We start from the raw sequence: 12478 nt of genomic DNA, 5'->3' as shown, positions 1-12478 counted from the left end.
TTGATTCTGTGTCATCTTACTTAATCAGCATTCACTCCCTCCCTCAAGGGGGTTGTTCACCTTTAAATTAACTTTCAGTATATGTAGAGAGTGATATTCTGAGACAATCTGCAATTGGTCTACATTTTTTATTATGAATGGTTTTTGAATCGTTTTATGTTTTGCTCAGCAGTTTGAAATTTCAATTTCTGGTTGCTAGGGTCCAAATTACCCTAACAACCAAGAAGTGGTGTGAGCAGGGTTGGACTGTGCCGCTGGGAAAAAAAACGTTGGGCCCTGGCTCTGGTGGGCCCCTGCGGCCCAGACCTGATCCCCACAGGGCACTCCACAGATCCTCCGGTCTCCCTCACCCGACGTGCCACAGGCAAGTTTCATTTACAAGAGCTCGGGGGAGGGGATGGATGGGTGGGCGGGGCCTGCGGGGAGTTTTAAAAATGTAAAAGGAATGTAAAGGGTAAACAATCATCAAAAGTGGCTTGGCAAAATATTCCTGGGTGCCAAGAACTTTGGATAACAGATCCAATACCTGTACTAGTAAGCCTGGTATAATGATTAAAAGCAGTTTTAATTAAAAAAAGTTTAAGTGTCTATTTCCAGCTAGTACTCTTGTGAATATCAATCAGCTTCCTTCCTGCAAACCCCACTACTGAGTCATGCAATATAACGAATATTCCATATTTCCACATTTGTCTAGAATGTATTTTGTAAGCTGTATGCATGTTCAGGCTGGTAGCTCATTATGTGCCTGGGGCCTCTAAAGAATCTCGCAACACCTCTGGTGACAAGAAGCCAGAATGCTCTGACTTGTGATTTCAAGCATGGCACAAAGGATAATAAACATGGGTAGGGACTGGGCTGAATGTGAGGCAGCATACTCTTATCTCACACATAGCCGTGTCCTGCCAATACAGTGGGAGCTACTTCACACTAACACTGTGACACTGAATTCTATTATTTTGTGGCAATAGAATCTCAAGCAAAAGTCAATATTGTACTTGATTCCTACAAAACCCCTGATAACTACAGTACAGCCCAGGCTGTGTTGGAAAAACATTATAGCTTCTGTGATTCGCTCAACTGCCAAAATGCACATTATTGTTGTAGTATATACTAAGTGCACTGCTGTCTGGAATGTTATCACCAAGCATGTTGACAGTCGTCATTAAAATTTCTCATAGGGAAACTATGCATTCTGCGGTACAGTGCTACGTACATATGTAGTGCTATATAAATAAAAATATACATACAACATTCTGCCCCTGAAAGGTCGGCTGAAATGTATAGAGAATAGGCAAGAAGCCTTACTGAACCAGGCAATCCCATATTATCCCAGGACGACACCATCATAATGCAATTCTCTGTGTAATTTCCAGCAACTTTGCAATATTCATCAATTAAAAAATATGCAGCCTTTTCACGATTTTTATTGTAATAATATGGTTTTGATCAGTTCCCTAAGCCCCGCCCCCTGTTCCCCTGCTGATCTGACTGACTACTTTGAGACTTAAATAAAATGTAACAGTGGTCGATTTAAAACAAAACATAATTCCACAAAAATCCCACAATTCCCTGCACACGTGATGTCAATAACGAAAAGAACATCACAGTGCAATGCATTATGGGTTATGTAGTTCCTGCATGCTGTCTGTAAGCTGTGGAGAAGTTGTTACAATTTGTAACATCAGTGTTTTAGTCCCTTCTCCCCTGCCAGGATTTCAAATGATGCAGAAAGAGAAGAACTGTTTTGCAGCTGGAGTTCAGCATATAAAATGGTATTTATTCAGATTTTTTGAAAGAATGGGTATATTAGGGGTTTCTGTGTTGTGTGGGGCTCTTTAACAAATTTTGTTTCGGTAGACAGAGTTCCACTCTAATTAAAGGGGCATTTCACCTTTTTAAATATTCTCTTTTTAAATAGTTATAAAAAATAAGCCCAAAAAAGAATCCCAAAATGGCACACCAACTGGACAGCAATCAAGATCAGTTAATAAAAATCTTGAGCAAGGCATAAAACACAGTTTTGACCTAAAAGACTGCATTTGGTTATAGAAATAAACAATGGTTACCTGTTGATACTGTCATGTGCAACTTGCATGGAACTGTCAATCTGCAAGACAGTTTTATAATCCACATATGCTGGTCTGTATCTCTCCAGGGACTCATTAGCCATCGCCCGGCGTAAAAGCGGCTTCACTGAGAATGGCTGCAGCTCCAATGCCCTTAAGGAAATTAAAAAAAAAAAATCATAGTAACATGCTTGTACATGTGCGGGTAAAACAGTAAATCAGAAAACAGTATGAGGCAAACTGTATAAAGGTGCTACTTGCTTAGTACTTCTACTACACACATCTGCAGCATCCTTGCAGGGCTAGGGTCCTGAGTCCCAGCCAGGGCACTCTCTGCAATGGGTTTGTATGTTCTCTCCATGTCTGCGTAGGTTTCCTTTGGTTACTATGACTTCCTCCCACACTCCAAAAACATACAGGCAGGCTACTAATAAAACTGACCATAGTGTGTGAATATGATAGGGAGTTTATGCTTTACGCTGATTCCTTTTGTTTTATAGACACCTTAATGACTAGATTCTCTGGTTTCTTCGTATTACTCTTATATATTGTATATGGCATCATTAATTGTAAATAGCTCACTGTTATACCCTGCTTGGGAACCTGCTGGCCCATTAAAATAAGGGATAGTAATATTTCACTGAATTAAATACCACCGATCATGAATCCATTCAGCAAGGCAGGATTAGCAGTAAGTTTGTTTTGAGTCACAGGAAGGAAGAATAAAGGTGAAAAGACGTCAGCTGGCAAATAGCCACACCCTGACTATGTGTAAGAGCCAGTTGGGACAGGGCAGTGTCCAGGCTTATTACATAGAGGCCACCACCATTTAAAATACAGCTCTTCACAAAGCTAGCAGCACCTAACCCAGCAGTTAATGGTAATCACTAAAAGAAGACACATAACTCAGAGCGCTATCAGTGTGCAGGCTTTAAAATGTAATCTCAGTAAGATGGCCATACGCTGAAAAACTCGCAGATCTTTCCCCAATATGCCCATCTTGAGGTGGGTGATATCTGACTGATCTGAACGTTCAACCCAAATGGTCTGATCACATTGATGTGCTGCAGGCTGTTGGACAAGGACCGCATGAATGCACTTCTCGCCCCTATGAGATTTATAAACCTGACCGATTGGCATCTGGCTGATTTTCCGAGGGCTCCATACAAGGGCCGATAAGCTGCCAACTACCGTCTGCACCTTTTATTGGTCTGTGTATGGCCACCTTTAGGCTTTGATAACCATGCTGCTGAGCCTTTCCCATGCATCTGGTTGATTTTCCCATGTACATTTTCATGGAATGGTCTCTCAAAATACAAAAATGCTCGTAAATACAATACTGCCAAATGCTTTTATATAGAAAAATGCTCTTAAATACAATACTTCTACCTTTCTACCTTTTTACAGGCCAATATATCTGATGCGCATGATATGCAACCGCAGACTGAAGGGATTCTATGCAGCTATACATCATGCAATTGATCTGATTACTTAAAGTACAAACATACATTGAGGCTGCATTTTTTTTTTAAGAATAAGGTGAATATTTATTATCCATTGGCAAATGTTACCGAGCGCTAATGATTGTTCCCACTCAGTATAACAGTATTGTCATAAATGTATTGTATAAATGTAAGATTTTCCATATCCTCTCTCCCCACAGCAAGGACACAGCTCAGCACTGCTACTGCTATCATTCCAAAGTTTAGAATGGCATTCAACCACTCAAAGCAGTCCAGCGCAGCCAGTGCTGTGCCTTACCTGGCCAGAAGCATATGGGCCCGAGGGGTTGGCAGCTAATTAAAGTATAAATCTTTAAACATATACAACAAAAAAAAACTAATCAATGCACATTTCCTGCCCCCTTGTTTTACTCGTAGAACTAGAGGGCAGGGCAAGAAATTTGTACTTTTTTATTTTTTTCTTCCTAAGGGTCCGGGCATACAAGGTGATCTCCATCACTAACTGGACCCAGGGAAAAGCTGATTTTGTAAATTAGCTATATAAGATTGGGCAAAGATCAGCAGTGTCAGACTGGCCCACAGGGATACCAGGCAAACTCCCGGTGGGCCCAGGTGTCAGTGGGCCCTCCTGCTCCTAAACTCTTGGTCTATTCCCTGGTTATTTCCTATTTCTGTATTAAAACAACAAGGCTAAAAATATGAAGTGATAAGAAAAAGACACCGGCGGAATAAAGAGATTGAATGGGGAGAGGAGTAGAAATAATTTTGAAGAGTGGGCCTATGTGCTAAGGCTTTCTTGTGGGCCCCTGGCATCCCAGTCCGACACTGAAGATCAGTACAATGTACCTGATGTCATACCAGCAAGGATCACTGTCACTCATATAAACAAGCCATTTTACTAATCAGCTGTCAAGTCACCATTAAAAAAGAAGCAGCAGTGACAGGAGATGGAAATGTTTGTACACTCCCATGTAACCATAACAAAAGCACAAACTCCCCATGTAACGAGCAGGATGGGTTGCGAGAAACTGGTTTCTGCTACTTACTAGTCACCCATTAAAACCTAACAAACCACATTCCAACCTTTAGCCTTGTAAGGCACATGGGTTCCAAAGGTTGTGATACAGTATGTGCAGTAGGTCCCAATATAGTTATTATCACAGGGAGAATGTTAAAAAGAACAGAAATGCTCAAATAGAAATGTCTCTCCTATGCAAGAACAGCAGCATTGCACACACCTTACAAAAATGATTACAGTTTGACGGCACATAGACAGTAATTGTTTGTTTTTAGCAAACAATAAGCAAATTTAAGCTCCACAATGGTCCCATAACATTAACCTGCTCTTCTATTCACTGCTGGTTCTGACTACATGTACTATTAAAATAGTTAGATCTCTGCAGCCAAGACTGCCAGTCCCATAATGTTCTGTGATTAAGAGACCCGTAGAGAATCACAGAAGAGTGCAAGGCATTGTGGGGAATAAGTCCTTGCTGGAGGAAAACTGTCGGCTACAATATTGCTTTAAATGTACACTTAGTCAGGATTATGCACCCTTAAGGCTAATGTACCATGGAGCAATTTAGTCGCCCGAGATCTCACTTCTCTGGATGACCAATCGCTACAAAATTCCTTTCCACCAGCAGAAAAGGAAATGGGTGGTGGAAAGGCCTATGCATCACTTTGGTTTTCTGAACTCATGCAAAGATCCCTCCTGCAGGCAACTTCACTCGACTTTGGAAAACCAAACTGACGCTTAGGCCTTTCCAGCGGCAACTCCCTTTGGTGCCAGTGGAAAGGCATTTCTGAGGGCTTAGTCAACTAAATAGCTCTGTGGGACTTTAGCCTTAAATTAGCTAAAGTGATTTACATTACTTGGTTAATATGAACCGTTAGCTTTATTTATATAAAACAATGAACACAAAAAATATAATTGGTTGGGGCACACTTAATGCCCTCCATCAAAAGCAGGATGGGGTTTCAGACATTTTACTGCTGGGCCTGTGCTCTTTGTATGGGCACGATTTATAACCATAGCCACAATAGCAAGACCTATGTCTTAAAGGGTACTTCAGCCGCATTGTTCTTATATTAACCTGATGATACAAATCAGGTCATCATATGTTCCTTTTAAAATTGGATGTGTACAAAGTGGATATCAAGTCAGTAATTGGTCAAGCTGCAATGATGGCCACAGTATGCATGCACCATATCCCTACATGTCCCATAGATACAGTGCTCCTGTTGCGCTTAGCAAATATATTTGTCTCCAGTGATACTGTTACCCCTGACTGTGACACCTGTTGCTTGGAAATACAATGCAGAGAGCACTTGGGTAAATATGCCCATGCTAACCAGCCTTAAATGAACAGTACTGATTAGTACTGCTGGAGTACAATTATTGCAGAATAGAATATTTGCAAACCATAATATGCACAAACCATCTATTCATATTTTGCGTTACATACAGCTGCCAACTGAGTGACACAGAATAAAGTAATAAAGCAAGGTTACCATACAACCAAACAATATGGCAACTCCCATGCATAAGTTTAAATGCAAAGATAGATTGTGCTGTGCACAAAGTTAAGGTCCCCATACATGTCCCGGTGACTGATTCGGCAGCTTGTCGGCCCGTGTAGGGGCAGAAACGAGGGGCCTGCCCGACCGATATCTGGCCTGAAATTGGCCAGATATCAATCGGCCAGGTAAAAAGATTCAGTCGGATCAGGGACCGCATCGGCTCGTTGATGCGGTCCCCGAACCGACTGCCCCATTGCCGCCAATATAATTCAATTGTTTGGCCCCAGGGCCAAACAATCGAATTAGCCTACACGCTCCCTGATATCGCCCACCCTTAGGTTCTTAGGATCTCACCAAGCGAGCAAATCTTAACGTGTATGGGGACCTTAAGTCTGGCAAGGAAGAACGATGTTAGGGCTCTGGCACACGGGGAGACCACAAGATGCCTAAAGGTGACCATACACATTACAATAACAATTGGTTGCAGAAAAGCTTGTTTGTCCACTCCAGCTGAATCATCAGATACTGTATGCAGGTAGAAACAATAGAATTATACCCCTATCTGATGATTCAGCATTAACCTACTGCTTGATGGACGAGGTGACCAATATCCAAGGCTTTTGCCGATATTGGTCGCATAGTCAACCCACCATACACACATCAAATATCATATGAGGTATATGGGCACCTTAACTACTGTAAACAGCTATATTAATGTAGGTGCCACTGTTCAGTAACCATTTAATGGGAAAGTTGAATCACTGCAAACCTGGGCACAATGCATTTCATAATTCCTATGCATGATATCTGACCCTTGAACTCTTTCTCTAGCAATATTAACTGCAGCACTGCAAGGCATGGTAATGCAGAGCCCAGCATGCAACAAAAACATCGCCCCCCTCACACTTACCTGTTGCAATCTTCAATGCACTCTCTGCTATTGCCATCCTTCAAGTGGCAAGCAGCTCTGTTAGAATGCAAGATGGCCAGTTCCTCCGCATTCTCTGATCCTGAAATGTTGTGAGAAGGTAAGAGAATGTTGAGGCACTGCAGTAACACAGAATGCTGGCAATGCAGTATTTACAGTACAAGAAAAGCGTGCCTAGCGCTGGCAGATCATTCAGGGAATCACAAGAAAACTGGTATTGAATGAATGAGTATTACCTTCTAAGGGGGGGGGGGGGCATTATAAATATATATATAGTATAAGCACTGTATTAATGTAATAAAGGGCTACTTAAAGCTGACAGTTAATCTCTGATAACAAAGAAGCTTTCCAGTTCTCCAACTACAAGTCCCAAGGCCTGTTAGGAGACGCTGAGAGTTGTAGTTTAACAACAGCTTAAGAGACAAGAGTTTGTATGGTAGAATCTAGCATAAAACTTGCACTGCAGTTTGTATCTATGTTATTTACAGAGGTTCTACTAATAGTTTAATTGGGTTTAATCGCAATGATGTAACTGTGTGCTTTAGGATAACAGATGTACCAAAAGGGAGGCAGCAGCAAATGGGTATTAAGTACTTACGTGTGTTCTTAACATTTTCTATGGCTTCTGAATACTTGAGTGCAGCCTCAGCAAACTGGCCATTCTTAAACAGCTGGTTGCCTTCTGACTTCAGCCGTGCCGCTGTAGGAAGGGGCTCTGAGGAAGGCTTCACTTCCTTAATTTCACTCTTTGCTGTGTTCTCAGTGCCAGGGATTGGCACTCTGTTCTGCTTAAGGCTGTCCCCTTCGCATGGTTTCCTTGGCTGCTGTCCATTGCCGCAGTCTTTCTTCACTCCATTCTGTGTGTGACTGGGGGCCCCACATTCCTCGCTCCTGGGGCAGTTTTTCTTGGGAAAGGGCTTATTGTGTGCATTCCCCATGTCACTGTGCTCCCCCGCTGGCTCTCCTCCCACTGACACACCGGCTTCTACAAGGAAGTTACAGGCTTAGTTACTACATCAGCAGAACAGACTATTGCACAGAAATAGGAGGGGAGGACAGAGGAACTGCTTTCGCGGCTCATAGATCTGGAAAGGAATATTTGGTAGAAAAACCAGTAAAAGGGACACGTTAAAGCCAGGCTGGGAGTACAAGCAGCTTAGAGTGCTGAGAGTCCCCTGAAGGGCAGGCGTGTTACCATCTGGCTGTAATGTCTGCCCCTGCCCCTGCACAGAATCAGAGCGGCTACTACAATACTCATTCCCTGAGCTAACTCTTAGCGTGCCAAAGCTGTCACAGACAGATGGCAAGAGTATTAATCACTGGGGGGGGGCAGAAGGGTCACATTATGCCTCTATCACAGCACATACACAAAGGAAATTAGCTATTAAAAAAAAACAAAGGATAATTCTCTTATCATGTATTTATATCATTATCCTCTTTGATTTTGTTGCTCATTTGAAGCTGTGTTTTCGAGAGCACAAGTTCTGGAGCAGAAATAAAAACAATAGAAATAAATAATATGAAAAAATATAAATTATACATTTCAATACATTTAAATAATATACAAAAAATATGACTGCATACATATAATTTAACTATTATGTCATTAGTAAATGAAATATTACTGAAAAAATAAATATATACTGAAATTCCACCATCACAATACGTTTGTTAAACAGAGGTGTATGCAGCGTTATGAGGTTATGTATTAAAACATTCAGCATTTGCTCTAATCACCTATAGCAACCAATCAGCAGGAAGCATTTACTGATTACCTATTTAAAGGCAAAGAGCAATTTTTTGAGAGAGAGAGGGAGAGAGGGGGAGAGGGAGAGCGGGGGAGAGGGAGAGGGGGAGGGAGAAGACCAGCACTCAACTTTCTGTCAATAGTAATATATACATATATGTACATTTTTATGCTCCACACACTAATTTCTTTTTTCAAGAACCACAGTTTGAATTATTGATCTATTAGGACTTTGCAAACAGAACGCTACTTTGTTTTCAAACAATTGCACAATTATATCAGAAATTCACCAGTTAATAGTTTTTTGTTAATGCACAGTTACTTAATTGACAAATAATATTACATAAGCTCTCTTGTATACTCTCTTGTGTTTCTGCTGACAGGGTACATGTAGCAAATCTACAGGACGCACAATATATGACTTCCCATGCAGCATGTTGCTATGCGTGTACAAATAATTTGGGGGTTATGCTATATGTGAGCCCGGATGCAGAAGATACCCATGGATCCAGAGAAAAAATTTGCAACTGGGAATACTACAAACAGTGGTAATGAAAGCCAATGGCTTCTAGTTATGCTACTTCTCACTTCACAGCTTTGTGTTGCCCCACTCCAGAGGCAGCTATATTTATGGGCAGGCAATTTATCCCATGCATGTTAAATCTAATACTATGGAAAATTGTCAAATAATTATAAAAAGGTAGATTTAATGTGCTCCTTTGTATTTGTCTTTGGCAATCTTTCGAATGCCAGGTAAGTGTTACTGTGTATCTATTAAGGGCTTCTCAGAAATCAGGCAGCTTCTGAACATGGCATCCTAGATACAGGGTTAGACGGATGTCATTAGATCCTCACGTGGCATTAATCCCAACACTAATTAGCCCGCTGGAGTCTCTCAGAGTGGAAAGCTTACATGTACTGTATATGGCACACAATATCAGTTTAATGTTGCGAAAAGAATTGATTTTTTTTTCTTAATATCTAATATCATTTTGCCATAAATTATTTAAAAGCATGCTATTCAATGTAAAGTAATCAAAATGGTCAGTGAATTTATTGAAACATCTGAATTTCACCATGGCAGGGTCAATGCAAAAAGACGTAAGGGAATCACAATGTAAAGTGACTTAGTTCCTCTCCTTAAAGGGATACTGTCATGATTTTTATGGTATACTGTTTGTCTCTAAATTACACTGTTTACATAGCAAATAATTCACTCTACCATTTAAAATGTTATTCTTACACCAACAAAGCAACAAGCATTTTTTTAGTTGTAATATTAAAGTGCCATCTCCGTGCATTGTGCCTGAGTCTGAGCTTTCAGAAGGAGCCAGCACTACACATTAGAACTGCTTTCAGGTAACCTCTTGTGTCTCTTGAGTCCCAAGCCAGACTTGGATTTCTTACTATTGAGTGCTATTCTGATACCTACAGGGAGCTGCTATCTTGCTCCCTTCCCATTGTTCTGCTGATTGGCTGCTGGGGGGGGGGTGGGATATCATTCCAACTTGTAGCTCAGCAGTAAAGTGTGACTGAAGTTATCAGAGCACAGGTCACATGGCTGTGGCACCCTGGGAAATGAAGAATATGGCTAGCCCCATGTGAAATTTCAAAATTAAATATAAAAAAATCTGTTTGTGTTTTTGAAAAACAGGTTACAATGCAGGATTCTGCTAGAAAAGCACTATTAACTGATGGGTTTTGAAAAAAACATGTTTTCCCATGACAGAATTTCTTTAAGCTGGTCATACATTGAAAGATCCACTTTCAATCATATCACAATTATGAGGAAAAGGCTGTCGGAGCGAGGACCACATCAAGGAGCTGAATCGGTCATCGCTCTGACAAGATTTTTAAACCAGATCAATCGAAATCTGCCCGATTTTTGGCCAGATATTGGTTGGGTAGACCCATTAGGGTCCCCCCCATGTAGGGGTTCCTACAAACAAGCAGATAAGCTGCTTACTTGGACTGAAGGAGCTGACAGATACAACTTCCCACTTTACTCTGCCTCATCACAATCTCTAAGATGGCAGCCACTGGAATAGTACCCTGGGGAGTTGGGGATTACCCTGGGCATGCAATGTCACCAGGCCCCCCCATACCCCAATGGGGTCTGCTGGAGATAGCACAGAGAAAAGTATTAGGTAAGGTGTGGTAGGTACTGGTAAGGGTGTGTTAGTTAGGGGGTGGCCCAGGGCAAATTTTGCACCTAGGCAGTAGGGATTTCATTACATTACTAAAAGAAGGAAAGATAAAACAATAGAAGCAGAATTTGAGAATAATATTTCCCCGGTGGTAAGTGTTCAGTCAAAACAAAACTAACCTCATTTGGCTGATGAAAGGAAATTCATGGATACCAATGTTGTCATGACAAAAATCTAGGCCACTCATAAATTTACACAATGATAATTTAGTCTTCATAATGACATGGCTGTACATGCCGGTTCATTAACCTGAATAAAAATATAGTACTGTTGTGGAAATGTGCGGGTGTCCTGGACTTTTTCCAAGGCTCAGGTTATTTAATGATTGAATTATTTTCTATTTGTGTGCCAGGCAGGTTTAGACTGAAGGGAGCATTACATGATGAGAGACGGAAGGCCTCTATCAACGGTAAGGGTCCTCCAGGCCCAAAGCTGTAATAAAGCATTTGGATATTATTTGATCTTAAACAGAATGTCCAGGAGATTATCACTGTCCTAACAAAAACCAGAAAAATAAGTTCATGTCAGGGCCTTAAAATGATTTTGCAGTGGGGCCCAGATGGTCTGGTTGATTTGAAAATCCATCGATACCCCAATTTATGCTGTTACAAAATGTTTCAAAACTGAAAGCGAGATGTGCTCACAAGCCAAGACCTGCTGTACCAGTCTGGGCACAAGAAACATGAATAATACATCTTCTCAGCTTGTCTAGCAAATATTTTATAATGTAATTTCCCCAGATTTATAAGTGCTTTCCCTTCTCCACTCCTGAAATATGCATGGTATGTGCTGTCAAATTGCCCTTAAAGAGAAAATGTACATTGTGTTTACCTTCCATTTATTATGAAGTTGTAAGCTTACGAATATTGCTAAAATCCTTCAATGCATCGTAGCATTTATACATATGGAATTATGAATACTATTTTCAGCAGTTAGGGCATTTGCTCTGGTAATGTGATCAAATCACACTGACGAGATATAGACCATCAGGGTGAAGACTGCATACACCAAAAAGCAAAGACTTGGCCCTTAGGTAGGGCCGAGGACCAGTGGCGGGTCGTAGGCTGTGTTGCACTGGGCCGCCTCTGATCCCGGCTGTGGTGGATATGCGTTGCACCCATGGCGTAGAGAACGAAGCGCTGCATGCATAACGGCACAAATGAGCGCGTCACGCACATAACAACGTGAATGAATGTGTCGCATGCATAGCGACACAAATAAAAGTGTTGCATGAATAACGACGCGGATCACGGGTCACGGGCATAATGACCGCCTAGTTGCAGGAAAACAAGCTCGGGTCTCCAACTGGTTCTGTATTATGGTAAATTGTATTAAAATTTTTTTATTACAATGCAATAATAATAGAACTTAAGTGCATAGTATAAAATAATTACATTTACATTATTTGTGTCATAACTATATACTATGCACTAGTTTATTGTGTTTTATTATGCACCTAAAATGCGTGTCCACCCCCTGCCGGTCCCTAGAAAAATTGTCTAGCTTGAAACCAGTCCTTGGTGCAAAAAACTTTGGGGACGACT

General features: G+C 41.2%; 1 protein-coding gene across 2 annotated transcripts in view; it reads right to left on the bottom strand.

Annotated features, from left to right (window-relative positions):
- spag1 (sperm associated antigen 1) overlaps positions 1-12478 on the bottom strand; it is a 47547-nt gene that overhangs the window by 11226 nt on the left and 23843 nt on the right. For both annotated transcript variants that reach the window (XM_031903153.1, NM_001374761.1), the window contains 3 exon segments: positions 7579-7965; positions 6963-7062; positions 2067-2219 (listed from right to left, as the gene is read on the bottom strand). In XM_031903153.1, the coding sequence (XP_031759013.1) occupies positions 2067-2219; positions 6963-7062; positions 7579-7965 (640 nt within the window).

Source organism: Xenopus tropicalis, chromosome 6, assembly GCF_000004195.4.
Source record: "Xenopus tropicalis strain Nigerian chromosome 6, UCB_Xtro_10.0, whole genome shotgun sequence".
Classification (NCBI taxonomy): Eukaryota; Metazoa; Chordata; class Amphibia; order Anura; family Pipidae; genus Xenopus; species Xenopus tropicalis.
Note: the sequence above shows the minus strand (reverse complement) of the source record. Positions and strands in the feature narration are given on the sequence as shown.